Source organism: Acanthisitta chloris, unplaced genomic scaffold (genome assembly GCF_000695815.1).
Source record: "Acanthisitta chloris isolate BGI_N310 unplaced genomic scaffold, ASM69581v1 scaffold17193, whole genome shotgun sequence".
Lineage (NCBI taxonomy): Eukaryota > Metazoa > Chordata > Aves > Passeriformes > Acanthisittidae > Acanthisitta > Acanthisitta chloris.
In genome coordinates this window covers 66,761-88,027 of record NW_008663443.1, presented here as the reverse complement: position 1 = coordinate 88,027, position 21,267 = coordinate 66,761, and the positions used below count along the sequence as shown (strand labels likewise).

Genomic DNA, 21,267 nt, shown 5'->3' with positions numbered 1-21,267 from the left:
CTGCAGGAATTTCTTCTACTGGGCTGAAATGCACTGACCAGTGTTTTCTTTTAAAAAAAGAAAGCTAAAACAGGTTTGCATTCATAAACAAACCAAAGCATTTGGTCTGTAACTATGCTTTGCACTGTCTTAACTCTAACCTTTTTCTTCACATTAGCTTTTTGCATCAATCTGTCAGTGCGTGATAGCAGAAAGTCATTGTGGATCTACCATTGCCGTAGCTGTGTTATGAAACTTCCCTTTCATGGTCAGGGATACAGCTCTGCTCCTAGCTCCCCAAAGTCAAGCTAACCAGTTTCTTGCCTGCAGCACAAGAACTGTATCTACTTGGAGTCTGAATCAGCAGAGTGGCTGAGACCAACTCACATGCACAGAAGCTGATTGATGAAGCATGATGCATCCCTTAATTAAGCAGAAGCTACTAATAAAAATGAACTTACTGGATGATTTGTGTGATTCTTGCAAGGCAGCCATATGTGCTGCACACTGGTAGTGGGAAAGGGTGGTAGGCAGCTGATGCTGGGAAACTACAAAAGAGGAATCTTGTTAAGGGAGGCAGTTTGGGTGCTGTCACTTTTCAGGGCAGTCATAATTAATGCCCTCCTCGCTTATCCTTGTTTCTTTGATAAGTTGTCCACTCCTCCCTCTCTGCATCCTTTCAGCATTAGTCCTTGCCATCGCTGCTGCTCCCGCAACCACATCTATTTTTACTTCTTCTTTAGCTCTGACTGCAGCATTTGGGGGAGATAAAATTCCTTGAATCTGCACATCTGTTCCCTTTTCCGTGAGCTATAAGCATGTGTTTGTCTCAGCAAACCTTCACAACAGTCGGGGTCCAGATGCCTCTTCCTGTGCTTGTCTACAATACTTCACTGCAGCATTTTCCAAGGGAGCTGGAATGGGAACACATTTGATGCTTGGGATCAAGAGGAGGTTCCTGGAAGTCCTTCTCTGTGCCATTGGCCACCTGCAGTTGCTTTTCCTAAATATGCTGTTCACCTCACGGATCCAAAGTGGTTTTAGTAAGATGGTACAACCTTGTAGGGCTGCATTGCCAGCTAATCAACTAAGTAACAGCCTAGAGGTCGGGATGTTGTAAAAACATGGCAACACTTTCTTGGTTACAGTCCATGATCCGCAAGAATTCCTGCAGCACACCAGAGATACGAGCACAGAATTTAAAGGGAGAAGTGATGTGTGACGTTAGTATCCTCAAGCTCCCCACTCCATATGTCTGAGAATTAAAATATTCCTTCCAGATGTGCGTTCCTTTAACAGGCTGAAAAAACTGACTCTTTCACTTCGTGTGCTTGGGGGACATGATAACATCTTCATGCAAATAAATATTCTTTTTCTTCAACTGTCTACAGTGAAAACCAGCAAAGAGATCCTTCAATGTATTCAGTCAACTTTTATTAAAACCAAGCTGGAAATGAGCAGCTAGGCAAGGGTTCTGTAGGAAAGAACGATGAATTCAGCGCCAAATAACAAAGTCAAGCTTTAGAAAAGAAACAAGCCTCCTCCATGATACCTAAGAGGAATGTTGTCCATAACACATGATACAGGCCTTTCATTCTGCATAGCACAGCTAAGAGTGCAGCTGCAATATTCAGTTTCCCAGGCCCCATTTGAGAAATATGTGGTCCTAATAAAGGGAAACCAAATGGTGAGAAGTCTAAGTGGGAACAAAATGAAAGAACTAGGATTGCTTGGCCAAAAAAAATAAATTAAAAATTAGCACCTGGTTAAAAAATAAATCCTAAACTTTTCTCTATGTCCTTGGTCTATAGAACAAAAATTAGCAAGCATAAACTGGAGCAGTGGTGATTCAGAGTTAAACGTTAGGAAAAACTTTCAAACAACAAGGATAGTTAAACACCGGAATAGATTGCCTAAGGATGTTTTGGAATCTCTGTGATTGGAGCCTTATAAGAACAGGTTAGACAAACATCTGTCAGGAATGATTTAGGTATAGTTGATCTTGCCTTGGGGTAGGGGGATGAACTAGACGACCTCTAAAGGTTCCTTTCAGCCCTCTTTCTTATGATTCTATAAAAAAATACATTAAATGATTGCATGTAGAATTGAGTTTGGCACCTTTTAGTAAATCTCATTGTTTCTGCTTTTCTGTTGTTCGCTTTGCAGCTCAGCCATGCTGAAGACTCCAGGTTCCAACAAGAATCTTAAAAGGCCGTTTGATGCCAAATAGCGCTCTGGTTCTTTTACACTGTTACATTTAATTAGGGTTTCTAATTAATCTTCTCTGTGTATCACGCTATATCCAGCCATCAATGTTAATAAAATCTTTGCTTAGTTTAAAGACTCTCTGAAAGTTTTCATTTGGAAAGTGAGACCATCTGGCCTCTCTACCTCACTAGGATTAGATTCTGGGTAAAGGATACTCCATCTGTTTCTGAGACTCATGTACATATTACATGGGAATATGTGTTGGGGCAAGGCTAAGGAGGGATTTCATTGCAAAGATAGATAAGATATAGTCAGATCTGTCTAGAAAATCTATTTAATATTCTTGAGGCAAAGAATAAGTAAATTTCCTTTTCAAAATGTTTTCAACATCTCTTCAGAGAAGGGTTATTTATTGCTTCCCATTGTGTGAGGTGAAGTCCTCCACTGAGGATATACCTCAGTCCTGAACATACGTAGCATAGAATATTGAAGTGGTAATCCCTGTATGGTAATCACTGGAGCTCCCAAGAAAGATTCTTCAGCCTACCCTGGGTATTGCTGAGGAGTCCGCGACAAAGGTGTCATACTGGGAGCTATGGAAATGTATTGCTGGCAGACAGTACAGCAGTGCAGAACAAGACCACATATTTAAACACAGTTTGTGAGCTAGGATGAGCCTGATCCCACATGCTTGTTCATTTGTTCATATCCCCTTAGCACCCACATATGGTGTCTGGCACCTTCCTGACCTTATTAAATAGTCAAATCAAATGCCTTGATTATAAGCAAAGTACAATATGTTTTGCAAGTGGGAATTTTGGCAGTGGCAATGTTTCCCCAGCTGTGGTTATAAGATGACTTTTGAAAATGACCATACATCCATTGGACTAGATTTCCCAGTTTTCTTCCCTTACTCTGTATTTGGAGTGACCTCATGGTTGAACTCCTGCAATCTGGGTTCCGTTCCAGTCACAGCACACTCTTCCTCTTAGCCTCTGTCCTCATCCTATTACAGAAAGAATACATAAAGTATTTAGCAGGTAGTCACACCCAACCTCCTATCTGGCAACAGATGCTTACTTTAATATTTCAGGTTCATTCCCATCTTTCTCTTCTGTTTTGGGTTGGGTGATATTAAAAAGATTCTGTGACTGTCCCTAAGAAATTTTGTGTCAGTCCTGGATTTCTGTCAATCACTGGGTGAATATCAGGAGGAACAGACCCTTTTCCATAGCCTTTTGATCTGAACAACTTGTAAGGTTTCATTGCTGTTGATTTTAATCCTATTTCTGATTTGATATTGAACCACCACTGAGATATAACAGGAATATCACTTTTCCAGACCTTTTTTATTCAAATTTGTTTGCCCATCAATAGACCATATACACAGAAAAATGCCGTATTCTGTTGGATTTTCATTGTTCTTGACTGAAACTCATGGAGACAAGAGCTTTTGAACACTAAATCCATTTCATTAAAAATTAGCTTGGCTGGATTTTTTTCCTATTTTTTTTGCATGTCCTGGGTTTGTTTATGTGCTGTTTACAGAAAAATACAAATAAACAAGCAAACAAAACCCAGACAAGAAGCATAAGGGTTTTGAAAGGGAAAAGATGACAATTTGGCTCCTGGATGCAAAGAACCATTAGCTATGGCAGTTTCCTTAGCATAGCCATTTAGAACCTCAAGAAGATAAGAGTGACTTTTGAGAAAAGAAATAAATTGAAACCAAGGGAAGACTAGATCTTTTCTGGAGGCTTCCTGCTGCAGTTTTTCAATGGAACAGGCAGAGATCTGGGCAGAAATTTCCTCTGCTCTGCACATAATTCTTTTCTGATAGGTTCCACTTCAGTTCCCTAAGTAACAATTTGGATTATTTGGGCATCAATAGTGGTATTTCATATTTTGGAAAAAATCAACACAGTGCTTTTCTTTGACACATAAAAATATGGAGAGTGTCTGTCTTACAATCCAACAGAGTAACAAATTTTCATTACCAGAAGGGGCATCGCTATGATCATATTTTCAGCTTCAGATTCCAGTTGATAATATAGAAATAACATTTCACTTTCTATAATGTTGGTTTTTAGGGGCACCTTTTAAAATTCAGCTCTGTCAAAAATTGCAAAGTATAAGAATATCCAATTTTGCAAATGCTTTCAGCAACCCATCAAAGTATTTTTGCAGAGAGCTGTAAAACACACACCTACTATCTCTGAGATCCAGGGAGTAGTTCATAGCAAGTTGCAGCAAACAGCTTCTGAACAGCTCCAGTAAACCAAGGCAGCCTGTGGGTTAAGCCCATAACTGGGATGCTGACCAGGGTCAGTCCCACTGCTCCTCTGACTTCCCTTCTGATCTGGCATTTTATTTCCCCCTTCATCTTGATGCCTCATCACAGTCCCGCTCCCAAAGAGGAAAACTTACTTTCCCTAAAGAAGAGTCACTTGGGAGTCACAGATAATGCTGGGCTCTTACTTTGGTCCCTTATGGATTAAACTATAGCACTGCCTATTGTGCAAGGCTGTGCTCTGGCAGGTAGGTTTCAAATGCTTATTGAAATATGGCGCTATGCTATCTACAGTGTTGTACATATTTTACAGTAGAAATTGAATTCCATCTGTACTTTAGACTACAGAGCTGTCTGTACAGAAGTTGAGAACTGGAGAGATGTGTACATGAAGCAACTAAGTAGTGAATGGTCCCCACAGTCCTATTTTGGCAGTGCACTGGTGTCCTCTGAATGCTATTTCAAGCTGCACATATCATTTTCCTTTTCAGTTACTTGTAGAATGCTCTTACACTCCAGGTATGTTTGGATTTGGATTAGGACAAATATTCCAAAACCATTGTCATCATCTTATCAGAAACCTGTTGGACATGACTAGGAGAGCATTTCTGTGAATTTTAAATTTGTCTTGTAAAGTCATTTTTTTCTATTTACAAATCTTTGAGTACTTCTAAAATCCTTTTGTCCTTTTTCATTACTTTCGACAGAGAATATGACTCAGTTGTTTCTAAGAATATTCACTTTAAAATTCTGCATAGAAAGTGCCAAGAATGATCCCCCTACTTACTGCTTCTAATTTCTAGATAGCAACAAAATACTTAATATTTGAATTGATTTGTTAATTCTAAGTGACAATTCGAGTAACAGATGTATTAGCTAAATGTGTTCTTGCTGTGAAGAGCCAGTTTATCAATGTATTTTGAGAAACCAGCATGGCTATATTCCTTTTATCAGTGTGAAAACTGGGGCAGCCTACTAGTTCTCAAGCTCAGCAGAAGGTTAGTAGTGGCTTGTTCAAGGTGAATCTTCTCTCAATCTATCTTTATGTACATATAATGAGGAGAAACCCTGAATCTTCCAAATTTCAGCTGTTTATATGAGCTTTTTATATTTATAATAGAATATGAGACTCCCCAGAAAGAATTCTCAAGAATCATTGGCACAGACATTGCTATTTTCTTCCCATATGGACATAAACCCAGCTTTAAAAAAAATTATTAGTTCTGGCTAGCTGCTGGACTTTGAGAAAAATCTGTAAGTAACAAAATTATACCACTTAGCAAACATTTACAAGACAGAAACACAAGTTTCAGTTGTTTTCCAATTTCTTATACAATTTTTTTCACCCATGTTAAGACAAACAGCTTTGTAAAAAAATACCTGTACTTTTTTTGCCAATACTTCATTTGCTCTTCAAAAAAAAAAAAAGAGATATGATGTATGAATACATTTTTTCCAGCTTGAATGGCTTCAGCTAGAAGAGCTGTTAAAATCATTTGCATTTGACCACCTTTGCAAGTTTATCTATATCAGTCAGATGTGTGCAGAGTGGAAGCAAAGACTAGTGAGAGGTAAGAGTATCTACTGTCGAAAACTGCTGATATTTGGAGCAATCATTATAAAAGAAGAGCCAGACAAGTGGAAGAAAATTATAGGAGACAGAAATAAAGATACTCAAAAGAGCCAGATTTTACACATTTCACTGCTGGGGATCCCAGCAGATAATATTGTGGGAGAGATTTGCAAAATTGTAATACTCTGTGAACTCAACAAATTGTTAGTGTACAAACCCTCACACATGCCTGTTCTTACTCAGAGCTGCTGAAATCCTCCCACAAAAGGCCTATGTTTGCACAACGTGCCTCTTTGCCTTCTTTAGGATGGATGAGTAAACCTGATAGAAACATTTCTAGCCAGTGGAGATACCCTCCCAGTCCAGATGTGGTCAGCTACCAGGTTGCTACTGAGCAGCAAATCATCTACCACATGCTATTCCCAACAAAGTTACACATTCCTAAGTACATGCATATGGAACTATCGTGGAATTGGTAGCTCCCAGTTGGCCATAGATTTATAATTTTTTCTTTGTTACCATGAGAGTAAGTGGGCTAAATATTGATGCAGCAAATACCTCTTGTCATTTTAGCTATGATTACACTGAACTCTTCACTGTAAAAAATACAATGATGAAAAGGATACATACACTTGGAAATCTTTCAAGAATCTGAAAGATGATTATTACACTTGTTATAACATAGGTGATTTAATCTCAACACATAGTAGTAGTGAGGAATTAAATAAACAGGTTGATAGATTTTATGAGAAATTACCACTGTTTTCTTGTTTCTAGAATGTGCTGATGGTTAAAGAGAACTAAAATCTTCAGAGCAACAGGAGTAAGTATTCTTATTTTTTAGCAAGAAACATATCTTGTTGTAAATGGTCAGACCTCAGCATTTGATTATGCATTTGTAAAATACAGAGTCATCAAAAACCTTTCCTGATTCTTGGTGTTCTGCAACAGCTGTGAGATATATGACCATGAATAGAAATGAATGAGAGCTAAATCATGTGTTAATCATTTCCAGAACTAGGTCAGACAGAAGCCCTTTCTCGATGCTTACAGACACAGCTGTCTGCCATGGTCATCCTCCTCAACTGCCATTAGACTACAAGTGATGAACTAACAAGTTGCAGGAGTTGTGGTACCAGGCATCTGCATGCAAAGTGGTCTCAGTCAGAATTCTTCTTCTCGGGCAGCAGTGAGTTTCCAGTTCTTTCCTTACCACAGAGATCTGGCTTTGAGTCACTGCACTGTAGATTAAGAGCGATTGCCACTATGGACTTGCACAAAGCACTCAGTGACTCCTACCTGTGCCCAGAATAGTTCTTTCTCTTCCTTTTTCCTGTTTGAATGTGGATAAAATGTTCCCACTAGTTGCAATATTTGTCACTGGGTAGATTTCATGAGGAATATTGTTTCAATGTTTCTTCCAGTCACTACTTTGTTTGCTGTGGGTCTGAAACTTGTACTGTCTTTTCCCTTTTCAATCATTTTTCCTTTAGATTTCTGCAGCAGTAGCAGCACTGAAGGGCAGAGGGTTTGGAAACAGAGCCTAGCAGTACGGATAATCATCTGGACTAAGGCGGATTCAGGATTAAGTCCAGTTTTAGAAAATAGAACTCTCATTAGATACATTGATACATTCTGAATGAAATTAAGACACAAGCTGTTCAGTCAGACCAATGGTTACAAAATGTTCATGTTTATGGCACTGTCATAGGTGTGCTCAGGGAACTGTGAAGAACTCAGAAAGACCTTTCTGTTTCAAATAAACGTTTAGGTGTTGTTTAAGAGCCACAGGGACTGCTTCAGAATACTCTATTTGCTCTGTTGTCTAGAGCAAGAGCCTGATGGCAAACCAATGCTCACCTCATCTGCAGATGCAACACTTTGTGGTGGAGGAGATACAAGAGCTTAAGAGGGAAAGAAATCTTACAGACACACAAAATCTTAAAGATCTGAGCTTTTTACTCCCAACTGATCTTTAATTAACTTGTGCCAAGGTGGGTTTTTTATGCCATTATTAGCAGGTGTTCTATGATGCAGGGGAAATACAATTAGTTGGAGGATAAAAGCAAAGATCAAGTACAGAAACAAGACCAACAGGATGAATGATTTCTACCAGGTATACAGGAGTCTCACCTATCTGACACACAGTTTTGTAAAGTCGGAAAAATGCAGCCAGCAAATGTCTTCTGAAGTAAGGAGAGACCCATGTTGGCAGGTGTTCAGTTAGTGTCTGAAACACAGCCAACTACACACTCTTGTTCAAAACTACTAGGCATGAGTGACATTACTATTCCTGCAAAAACATACAGTGTGGGCAGCCCATTTCATATTATTAACATACTATGCATATCTTCTCCTCTAAGCAGCAATTCACTGGCTCAGATTTTGGTCAACATACCAATAAGAAAAACTAAGAATAATCCTACTTAAGAGAGAGAAGCTACATTAAGGGCACGTGCAAAGGAAGCTCAGCACCTATTCCTTTTTATGTATGAGTGATCACAGATTTACACTTTTTCTGCTTTCATTCTTTCTACAAGTCTTACCACTGAATAGCTCAGGCTTTTATAAATCTGAAGAAGAGATGATAAGGTAGAAGAATGATCAACAGTAGAAAATGATCTCATGGAATCAAACGAAGCGCATGGATAAGGAATCACCACTTATGCTATCAACTTAAAAAGTGAGAAGGTAATAAACCCGGCCTCACCTTCTTCTAACAATAGTACACAAGAGGCACATCTTTCTAATATATAAGCACTGTCCCTTTTTAAAAACAGTCGTTGTGAGGTGAGCATGTCCAGACTGCAATTGCAAGGGCTTCTTATTTGTACCATGAGCAGACATACAGAATGTAAAAGGTTGGGGTTTTGACATTATTGAATATCTTGACACAAAACTAAAACAAATTTAGCTTTCAATAGACAGGATAAAGAAATTATGAGTAAGAGAGAGGGTTCATTTTGGGATAATTCTAATCCAGTTTATACATATTATTAGCTGTTATAATAATCTAGACTTGCATTTGAGGATGCAATCGTGTCACACATACAACAACACCAGTGAATGGACTTGATTTTTAAGTGTTATATACATGGAATCTCAATGTTTTCCTTGAAGTGGCTGAGTGACTTAACAGATTTCTGCACTTAGGAATTTCTTTATCCAGAGATTCTCAAAGGAAGCAGTTTAATGCAAACTCTCAATATGTCACATTTTGGCAGTGATTGCTTAATGCAGCAGTGCACTAATGAATTGCTCCACTGCATCCTCTGATCATGAATATGAATCGAAGTACTATAAACTGAACTCAATGTACTGATAAGTGACTGTATCTGATTGTGCCAGCAGCCAGATGATTTTCTCATTAATGAGCTGAACTATTAAAAGATGGAAGAATATGAAGCCAAGCCAGCATTGCCTGAGCCTCCTTGTTGATATTTTTCCAGGTGTACCAGAAACCTTTGTCAACTAGTGAAAGAAATTTCACCCCAAAAATATTTTATGAATGAAGTTAAGACAAATAAAAGCTACAAGGGTCAAATTCTGTTTCTAGTTACATGGATGTGACTCCTTTGTGATTGTAGTGTTTCTGTTTTAATATGGGATAAACCAGATTTTAAAATTAAGGAATTATGCACATCCTCTGGTTTTCAGTCTCTGCTATTCTGAGTATAGGAGCCCATGGCTGCTAGTAAAAGACAGAGATCCTCATCTGTCTAACAAATTTCACTATGCAGAACTTCTAAATTCACTAAACTGAGGACTGAGGACCACGGGTTTACAGAGGACATGTTACAAACACTTCCTTTAGAGTAACAGCAAGATATTTAAAATACTATTAATTTTGATGTTTTCAGAGTCTTATTCAATGTCACATTTTGGCATGTAAAAATCCATTATTGTTTGTAAGCATCACCGTTTTCCTTTGCACTTTAAATATGGCCCCATCTCAGCTGCAAGCACATTCAGTAAAAGTCCAAAATGAGGCATCTAGATCAGTTGCAGAGCTCCTAATGATTCTAGACTTCTGCTCCTCTAGAATAGTAAAGCATGGCCAGTTGCAGAGCTCCTAATGATTCTAGATTTCTGCTCCTCTAGAACAGTAAAGTATGGCTTATTTAAAAATAAATAAAATGAAATAAAAATAATGTTAAAAAAAGAACTAATTAAATAAAACATCATAACGAAAAACCCAAAAGCTGTTTCTTGAAAGCTCCAGTATTGGAAGAGCATATCTGTGGTCACCAATACTATGGCAAATCTGCCTCTAGAGGGCATTGCAAGCTAAAGGTTTGACAAGGGCCGAGAACATCTTGGATCAGCCCAGAAGGCAGTTCTTAAATTATCTAAATTAAGACTTTTCCATGTTTACGACATCAGCAATGTAGCAGTCAAACAAAACTATTGGGGAGCAACACTGAAATATCCTTAATTCTCTGAGCAACAGCAGATAGGTTTGGTAAGAAAAAATGTTACCAGACATTTTCTAATGCAACCGAAGCTTCTCAGAATATGAGATGCTGTGAGCAACTTTTAGCACATAGACTGCTGCCATCCCCAGTGGTGGTTAAATCTGACATCATTGATCACTGATTAGGAAAGAGGTACAAAGAGGTTTTGAATCCTTAACACCTGCCACGTAGGCCAGTGCATCTAATACAGAAACAAACTACCCTAACTCTCTCAAGTTCTGTACAAATTGCTCAGATACAAGTGGACATCAAAGTATTATGCTCCAGGCTACTTAGATGTTAGACAAAAATATCTAAGTGATGTTTCAGAGATAGCCTCCTAGTGAGATGCTATGATGTGTTCTTCCCAGTATGTGCTGCTTCCTAAAGGTATTGTCAAGCCTCTTCAACCATGTAGGATGAAAAAGCCCAACAGTATTTTTTTGTCCCTCTGTACATGTGGATTAGATCAGTTCAAATTACAAAAATTACTTGTGTTTGGCTGAAAAGCAAGGAACACACTTGTCTTGCTTCATGTTGAAGGCCACATTTTGTTAAAGCAGAAAACAGCAACCAGGTCCTTTGCTATAGTTTGGCTATGTACGATTTACTTATCACAGTTGTTCAACTACAATTGTCTGAAATACAGTCAGTGAGACAATTTGAGTAATTATGCTCCTTTTCCTGAAGACTGATACAGAATTTCTTACATTGGATTATTTCGCTAGCATCACAGTGATTCTTTCTGATTTTCAGATACTACTGTGAGAATTTTGCTAAATGTCATAGCCAGCTACATCTCTAAGGGGCTACATATCTTGTAGATTCACCAAGATCCAGGAGTCCCTTATACATTTTCAGAGTGCTCATTTCCTGCTGCCTTTACCTATACTAATCTTGTGTGTTAAGATTTTGTACTGTGAGAATAGGTTTTAACTTCAACTATAAACCAGAAAAATCTTCTATAAAGTACACACCATTTGGTTATAAAACAACAATTTTATTGATAATGAAAACCTCGAGCAAATGAAATATTAAAAATACATTAGTTAAATACATTAGAAAAAGTGATTTGATATTAAAACTGATATGGTAAATTATATCAATATGAAAGTTAAACAGGAATAAAGTAAATCCACATATTTATCCTGATAGACATCTGGTCATGTAAAGACATCATCAAAATTCTTACTGTCTTGTTCACTAGATTATTGCTGTGAATAAAAATATCAAAATTTTAGCTGTGACTGGCTTTAGTTATAAACTGCAAGCTTGCTACATGCAAACATTTTGATTTAAGCAAGAGAGCAAAGCAAAATATTCTTTGCCAGGCAGACACATACACTGGCTTACCACAGAGTGTTACCAAATGGAAGTGGTAGTCTGTTCCCAGGTCATAGAAATTAGGTTCATCCCAGGACTAACATTTATCTTTTATCTCTTTTCCTGTACACTGCAGATTTGGCAACATTCGCTTCAAAATTACTTTTTGAATGGTCCATGATGTCTAATACCTCTACATAATAAAAAACTGGTGTGCCTTGCACTATAATATGATGAATTGTGAGCTTCTTTTGTAATCAAGGGAGTACCACATGCTGAAGGTTTCCCAAGACTTGGTTCTTAAGTTCTTACTAGCTGTTCTTTTTAATATTGGGAGTTTTGTCTATCAGCCTCATCCATATATAGAGAAAATGTAGGGACAGGTTCTCTACGTTCAAGCTCACAAAGGTTCTTGGTCTGAGCAGTATTTGGTTGAGAGTTAAAAATAGAGTAAAAAGTCAAGATCCAGCTAAGGTTTCTGAGATTGATATGCTTTATATTTAAAAATACATTCAAGTTAATCCTCTGTCAATCCTCTGCATGTGTTTATATGCTGTTTAGGAGAGCAATAAAAATGATAAAAAGTCTCTACATAATGAAAGAGTTGGTAAAGGTCCCTCTAGAATAATTATCAAAGGGTTTGTGTAAATGTCCTGAATAAGTGCTGAATTTACTTAATGAGAAATAAAAGGATTCTGGGATTATAGTGTGGCCACACAAACTAGTCTAGATGCTCCATGCTCATGAATGACATAAATTCTGTTTGAACTCCAGATAAAGAAAAGAATTTAATTCGCTATGAAATATAATTGGCAAAAGAAGCCCAAAACCCAAACCTCACAGGTAATATGTTTGCTACTTTATTAATTTTGTGGATGTTTATTTATTGAATAAAATAAACAGACCTGTTTTTGTGTAAGAAGGTTTCTGGCAAGCAGCTATCTGCTTAGAAACAGAAAAGTTTGAGTGTTTGGGGTTTTTTTTTGTAAGAGGAGGAAAGGTGTGTGCATAACAAACAATTACAAATAGAAGTGTTGGGTTTAACCTCCATCTGTGCTCTGGACACTCAGCTATGAGCACTACCATCAATGCAGTACAGACTGCATGGTACACTTTGTTTTTTCTGGGGTCAGAGACACTGAAAGAAAGAAAGAGAAAGAAAGATTAATCTGATAAAGGCATTGCCATTTCTAATCGGACTGATGGGAAACTGTGGTATGAAGTTGAAGAGGCAACACAGGGTGAATTACTGTGATGAACTACCTTAAAGCTGAAGCAATCAAATAGATAGCTCTCACATATAAAAATTATTGGGCCATCTTTATTCATCAACAGTTTTGCACAAGTGTCTCATGTTCAATCCCTTCCAGGAACAACTAAAGCACTCTGATACATTCGATCAGATTAAATCTCTTTGGGGAGACTCATTCACTGAGGTGGCTGCTCCACTTCCCAGAGTTAATTTCTCATTGCCATGCAGAAGAAAAAAAAATTTTAAAGCTTGAAATTAATTCCAAAGAGTAACACCCGTACAGCCCAGTGCCTGGACTTGCAACCTACTGGAATGGAATTGAAAGGAATTTTACTGTGATAGCAGTAAGACTTCACATAGGCTGACAACTGAGAACCTGCAGAAGGGAAATTTGTGACTTCCAGTTCATAGATTTATAGAATGATTTGGGTTGGAAGGGACCTTAAAGATCAAACAGTTCCAACCCTCCTTTGGTAATAAAAAGCCACCACAGTAACAGATAAACAGACATATTTGATTCAAATATAGTTAAATGATATGAAAAGCAAAGATGGCATTATAGAGAATTCAGCATAAAACTCCTGTAAAAATTCACTCCCACGATTTTATGAATTATCATATTATTATTTGCCCTTTAGAAATGCTTCCCATGATGCTGAATTCTTTGAGCCTTTTGAAGTGGATGGGCTGTAAGGATACTTAGTTTTTTGCAGGATTGCATGCTAGTGAACGGAGCAAATTGTATCATCGAACGTGTTCTTTGCCAAGCATCACACAAATATGTACTCACATAACATGGGACTAGCACAGCTAGTGATAAAGAAAATTAAGTGGATATAGAAAAACTGATCTAATAATAAGGTATATATGTTGTCATAACTTTATTTTTTCTGCACTGAATTTCTATCACCCACAGAAGTGCTAAAAGTATCTTATCTTCCATGACAATCTTGCATTTCTGAAGACATGGATCAGCATCCAAAAAGGATGACTAACAACACTGAAAATGAAGCTGTGATGAATTAGATACACTTACAGTTGTGAGGGAAAAAAACCAAAACAGTTGTTAATTTTAATTATTTTTCTTTTTTTTTTTAGTCTTAACCGCACATACAAATCCATAATAAATAAATATGATTCCAAGTATTTTACTTGATGGCTCTGGTTTTGTGTGTTAAATTATTTATATTAAACAAAACATCTAAGAAAGAATTTTCTTAATTTTTTTTCTTGCAAAACCAAAACATACATTTTTTGCCTTATAAATCTTGGAAGCCATATTGCTTAAAGATCAAGCAAAATCAAATAACATCACTTCACAGAAAAAGCATTTATGGGACATTAAGTCAACATGTTGCTGTGCATTCACTAAAATACGTTTATTGATTCCTTATCAGGCATCTTATATGGTGTAGTTTACAGGACAATTACACGATTTGCCCAGTGCTGGAATAAGTTTTTCCAAACTTTTCGAAGACAACAATCGATGGCAGCACTGTTTGAAAGTCCTAAAGAAATAAGAAAGAAAAAAAAAGTTAAGTTTGGCTTAAATAGTTTTACCTTCTTTTAAAAAGGTATTTTAGAGTTCTAAATATTGTCTTCTAGTTGCATTTCATTATATGAGTTAGATTGCAAATTATGCAAAATACTGACTATGAAACACATATTTTTACATTATATGAATATTAATTTGAAGAAGAGCACAAAGATTGATTTAATTGCAAGCAAGTATGTATTTCAAACTCTCAGCAACTATAAGCACTGCAAAAATTTCCTGCTCTAGAAACTAGATTGGTATACAAAAGTGTATTATCCTCCCTGGCAACAGGGCAGGTTAAAGTCAGCAAGACAACATTGCAATGTTTTAACTTTTCTACTTTGGTTAACATTAAGATATGGATATTAAACTAGCTCCATGAGAAACTGTTAAAAAATGAATATAAATTAAATAAGCATTAGTGGCAACAAATTGATTAGAAAAAAATACAGCAGAGTGATTGCTGAATGCATTTGTTTTTCCAGGAAAACGTCTTGGTTATTACATGAAATATTTTAACATGAAAATGCTTACAAGTCTAAACTGAATAAGAGAAATGGAAGTGAATCTGTGCCTTAAGGGTACAATGCCAATTCAGCCAACAAACAAGAAAGGAAAATGAACAAAGTATTCTGAACAATACTATGATTTAGTTACTGACTAATAATTGCTTATGGTAAATGATTAGCAAGTCCACGGTATTTAAGATCAAGATTTTAAAGCATTCTTAATAAAATTATTTTCTTTGACGCTGAAATACTGAAAATAGTATAACAATAGCAAGTACTTGTTTTGCATTAAAATTATTAGTTTTTTTACCACAGAAAGTAACATGCCATAGATGAATTCTCAACTTTCCAGGATCTGATGATTCATTTTAAGGGAAGAAGTTGTTCTGAACACTTTCTACTGTTTTCTATTGTCAACATGATGCTCTACAAAAGTTCATGGAACTGCAATGTCTTCATAAAACATCTGAGGCTATGAAAGTATGAAAGCTAAATTTTTTACCTTTTCAATGCATTTCACAATTTGGAAGGTTTGACTTTCTCTTCAAAACAAAATGAAAACTTTTTTTTTTTATGGCATTAATCAGAATTATCAGTCCCTGGATAATGTGGATTTAGCAACTGCACAGATGGCAGTTCAACTGCATCTTCATAAACAGAGCAACTCTGATTTCTGGACTTCATGCAGACAATGACAGGGCCCACCTGAGTTTTGTCTGCACTATAAGTTGCTAAAATGTGACCATGCAATTTCTTATATCTCATACTTCACTTTGTTTGGTATGATTCCTCCAGAATTCTGATGCATAAATCTTAAAATAGCAATGTAGACATATATGATCAAATTTAAATACTCTCTGTGTGGTGTGAAAGTGAGTACTGTTCCATTCTTAAATGCTTGCAAGATTTGCTTTTAAATGTTTCTGTATGCCTAGTACTGACCAATTTCTAACCCAAGAGAAACAGCCTATTTGCATATTTTCATATTATACCTTAAGAATGGCACAGTATTTTAACTGTCAGTGTCTGTGTGGCATCACAAGCACTTTCTTACTGCAGGAAAAGTTGTCCATATATTTATTATAATAAATATTATAATATTTCCAGCACAACTGTAAATGGTTTCCTACTAAAGTGAAGCTGGTTATATTTAATTCAATAAACTAACCAAACTAATATTGTTCATGGGAATGGAAAGAAATGAACAAACCAGCCCTAGTTGCTCAGAAAGCAAGCAGATAATACATCAAGAATTTATGATTAAGAAGTAGTTCAGAGCAGAATACAGTATCCTTTATTTTTAAAAGAGGAAGTACATTTTTAATTTACATACTGGTCAGTTAGGTACAGTTTAACAAGAAAAGTAGTGAACTTGGGGTGAGACAGGGAAACCAACAACAGGTGTACACCTCCCACATCAGAATAAAATCAGGAATTGTAAGCCTGAGCGCTGAGGAAATCTTCATTTGCTGGAGCAGACGGCTTTTGCTATTAGGATGCCTGGCCAAACAAAAACAATCGACTGCCAAAATTAGCTCCTTGGGACGATTTAGGAGCCTTTGAAGTGAACAGTGTTTTTGAGCTGGAACTAAGCCCAGGTCCAGCTTCAAACTCAAATCAAAATGACAAAGAGGAAATTTTCTGTGCCACACACCCCCTCAGTGCAAGATTACTTTGGGTTGGCAGCTGCACTGTTTATCTTGTTATTTAAAACTATTTCACTAGATACTCACAATTGAGCATTTAAACAACTGGCTCTGATTATGATGACAGCAGTTATGTTTGACCACATTTAGGAAACATTACAGGGTCCGATAGATAAATAAAAGCATTGCTGGCCTCAGAGTTAGATTAATTAATGAAGTTTAGAATATATAGAATCATAGAATCATAGAATTTAAGGGTTGGAATGGACCTTACAGATAATCTAGTCCTAAACCACCCTGCCATGGGCGGGGACACCTCCCCACTAGACCAGGATGCTCAAGGCTCATTCAGACTGGCTTTGAACACTGCCAGGGCTGGAACAGCTACCACATCCCTGGACAACCTGTCTCACCACCCCTACAGTAAAAAACATTTTTCTAATATCTAACCTAAACTTCCCCTACTACAATTTGAAGTCATTACCCCTTGTCCTATCATTGCAGTTCCTAGCAAAGAGTCCCTCTCCAGTTCCCCTGTAGGCCCTTCAGTTATTGAAAACTTCCTATGAGGTCTCCACACAGTCTTCTCCAGGCTGAACAGCCCCAACTTCCTCTGCCTGTCTTCACAGGTGAGATGCTCCAGTCCTCTTAGCAACTTCGTGGCCTCCTCTGGACTTGCTCCAACAGTTCCATACCCTTCTTATGGTGAGGACACCAGAACTGCACACAGTATTCCAGGTAGGATCTCATGAGAGCAGAGTAGAGGGGAAGAATCACCTCTTTTGACCTGCTAGCCACACTCCTTTTGATGCAGCCCAGAATTCGATTGGCTTTCTGGGCTGCTAGCACACACTACAGCTCATGCTGAGCTTCTCATCCACTGTCACTCCCAAGTCTTTCTCCTCACTGCTGGTTTCAATTTCTTCCCCACCCAACCTGTAGCTGTGCCTGGGATTGCCATGGCTCAGATATAGGCCCTTGCACTTCATTTTGTTAAACTTCATGAGGTTTGCATTGTTCCACCTCTCAAGCCTGTCAAGGCCCCTCTGGACGGCACATCCCTTCCCTCCAGCTGTGACTGCCCCACACAGCTTGGTGTCATCAGCGAACTTGCTGAGGGTGCACTCAATCCCACTGTCCATGTCATCGACAAAGATATAGACACATATAGATAGGTAGATATAGATACTTAGATATAACTAGTATACTAGATAAATGTTGCACAGTATGTGTATAAAGTATAAATATCTTTTTAGGAAAATAAGCCCTGATGTTTCTGCATTTGAAGATACTGATTTAAATCAGGTTTCAACAATGAGATAAAGTAAGGCCTGAAAATACCACCTGGCCTTGCAAGATCTACCTCACAGCACTGAAGAGAGTCCATATGACTCTATCATTGTAGCAGCATAAAGAGAAAAGAATTTGAAGACATGTTCTCATGTCCATCTATTGTGATGGTGAAAGGACAGTTCACAATGTGCAGTGAAGTACTGTGATGCACAGCTCATTGATTCTAAATCAAAGCTGGCTGCTTTGTATCATAGAAGTTAAGAAGTTACTTAGATAATCGTTATAAAAAACAAAGGCTGTGAGTAGAGAAAAACAGTCTTCTTCAAAACTGTTTTCATCATTGGTCCCACATTGTTGGTAGTTGGAATGAATAAGCTTACAGATACGAATTTCCACATATTGGTGAGATTGACCCTATAGTTTTGCAGTCTCAGGATCACAGGAGCATGGAGCTGAGCTTTATGGGATTTTTCCAGAATGCATTCTTAAATCATACCATATAATTCCCAGCATCAGAGGCCTGTAATTCTCAGGACCGAGACCTACTTTTATGTTCCCAAACAAAGTTAATATTATACTTCCTTTTTAAACTTGTCAAGCTTTGACACTTTTCACTCTAGTAAATTGTGACTCAAGTTCAACTGACAGAGCTTAACAAGACCTATAGACCCTTCCAATATATTTGACTACTTCACTGCCACGTGTGCTCATCAGTACCGAAAAATGGAGTCACAAAAGGTGGAATAAAGCCACCATCAGTACACACTGATGTCATAGATTAGACTTGCCAAATAGTCACATAGTTTATCTTTGGAATGTTATTGAAGCAAATTCTAAAGAGATTTTTCATCAGACTATGCAGACATACATAAATACAGACTGCATACAAACACTGGCAAATGAATGAGACCTTGTAGACCTACATATCAGCTTGAAGGCCTTTGAAAATGCCTTTTGTGGTATTCTAGATATAAATTTGCACTAACAATGTTTCTTTCCAAACAATTTTTGAGAGTACTGTACAAATATCCTGAAATATAAAAATGCAATTTGGAATGAGATAGGAATTACAGTTTAGTATCTTCTTGGTAATTTAAAGAAGTAGAAAATCATCAGCTTCAGATCAAGGCAAGAATAGACAAACAGGAGTAGCATATTTACTAACAGATTTTAAGGCCAGAAACTACTATTATGATCATTTACTCTCAGCTCCTGCATACACACTTCAGGTAATTTTGTATAGTAAATCTCTCAAATACATAATAATTATGAAGCTGTTAAGCATGTGATAAACTTGGAACAATAAGCATATAATGAACTCATGATACCTGATTTACAGCACACCATAGTCTTTCTCTGTAATGACAAAATTTGATCTGGTTGAATAAATAGAGATTTGGTTGCATAAATGGAGATTACAGTTGCAATAGGTTGTATGAATGCAATTTCCTTCATAGGTTAGGTGAAGTAACATGTGAAGAGGTTTCAAAGATTAATTGTAGAAGGAAAAGGTTCTCTCCAATATAAAGTATTCCATCTATAGTAGTGATTGAGAGCACTGAGTCCTTTTCTGAGTCAATCTAATAGTACTAAAGACACTAAATATTTGCATAATATCAATCATGACACCATGTGTTGTGCAAAAGGTAAACCAACCAATGAGAAGTTTGGATCTCAGAAAAACTCTGTTGTAGTGCTGGAATTATACCTGTTGCTGCTGTAGAGACATATAGGTCTCTTCTGTTCTCTACAGAGAAAACCTACTCTGTAAGTAACTTTTGCTAAGAATCAATGGCAGAAAGAATAACTGAAAAGTCAGCACATCTAGAATCATAATTCCATCTTCACACTTCTGAATAGTAAAACCAAGAAACAAAAATCACTTTACTTTGAAATCAATATCCACAGCTACACACCATGCTATTAGAGGATGGAGTGGGAAATTCAGCGCAAACATCCATGCAGTAGTTACATCCCTAGTGTAGGGTAAGAGTAATCTTGCTTTCCCACAAGGATGGGAGACACCACATGTGCACGCCTCATTTGAAAACCAGGCAGTACTACCAAGTGTCACTGTACAGCTATAGTCCACAACCCCATTAGTTTAATACTAAGTGGCCATATTTAAGTGTTCCCTATGATCCTAATGCTTGTAATAGTAGAATTAGAGTTTTAAATTGAGCTGTCATAGTAAGCCTCCTGACCTATTAACAGCCACAGAGGTCTCTAACAAGGAAGCAAACCAGAAACAGCAAGCTGTTAGACAACTAAAATGTTGATCCAGCTAACTTTTACTCTCAGCAAATTTATCAATACTGGTTAACAATACTTCCAACTACTACAGAGCCTTCTGACATGACAAAATCAGTGTAACAACCCATTCTGTCAATACAACACAAATGTCATTTCAAGTGCTCAAAACCCACTAAGCTACCCTAAAAAAGATTGATTTATCTGCTCCAGTGTTTCTTTGGGGCAAACTTTTCTCACAACTGAAACCAATTAGTGGGCCTGGCACTTGTAGTGCAGAATGTAGGTCAGCATCAAGTAATAAAAAAGTATTGACTTTTCTCTGTCTGTAAGCAGCATGAAAGGGGTGCCATGGCCTTGTCGTATATGAAAAGAGCTCCATTAATTTCACTTATTTCAACCAGGGCTGTCAAATACTAATGCTTCTATTGCACTTTTTGCACAAAGTACATTGACACCAATCCTGGCCCCAGTGTAACAAGTTTACAATACTTCAGTCAGTGAAAGGGGTACTATAATTTTTAATTCCCTGTTGTACATTTAGTCTCTTTAAGCAGCACTGCTCATAAGACCTACTGAGAGATATGAGACATTAATAATGGCTACACACTTCTTCCCATGGGCAACAGAACCTATTTCTTAGGCAAAGCTTCAACAGCTAATTAGCCATAAAGTTCAGGACACAGTTGTTTGGCATAACTCTGTTTTTGTGGCTGGTGGGCACAGACTGCCAATTTTACTTTCTGCTTTGGAGAAATATCCAAAACCGAGGAATAGGTCTTCCATGACTTTAGGCTATAAAATTGAAAAGCTAATGTGTTAACCAACTGGGTCAACTAGCCCCTTCAAATAAGAGATAATAACAAAAGCCTGGATCATGCCTTAGGGACTGGATCTCATTGTGTCAGTGCAGAGGTATTGACTTCCAGGGAAGAGCATGCCTAATCACAGTT

General features: G+C 37.3%; 1 protein-coding gene across 1 annotated transcript in view; it reads right to left on the bottom strand.

Annotated features, from left to right (window-relative positions):
• Positions 1 to 14,506: 14,506 nt before the first annotated feature.
• Positions 14,507 to 21,267, bottom strand: part of SPATA17 (spermatogenesis associated 17) — a 72,496-nt gene continuing 65,735 nt past the window's right edge. The window contains exon 7 of the mRNA XM_009071005.1: positions 14,507 to 14,587. Coding sequence (XP_009069253.1) covers positions 14,507 to 14,587 — 81 coding nt within the window. The remainder of the gene's footprint in view (positions 14,588 to 21,267) is intronic.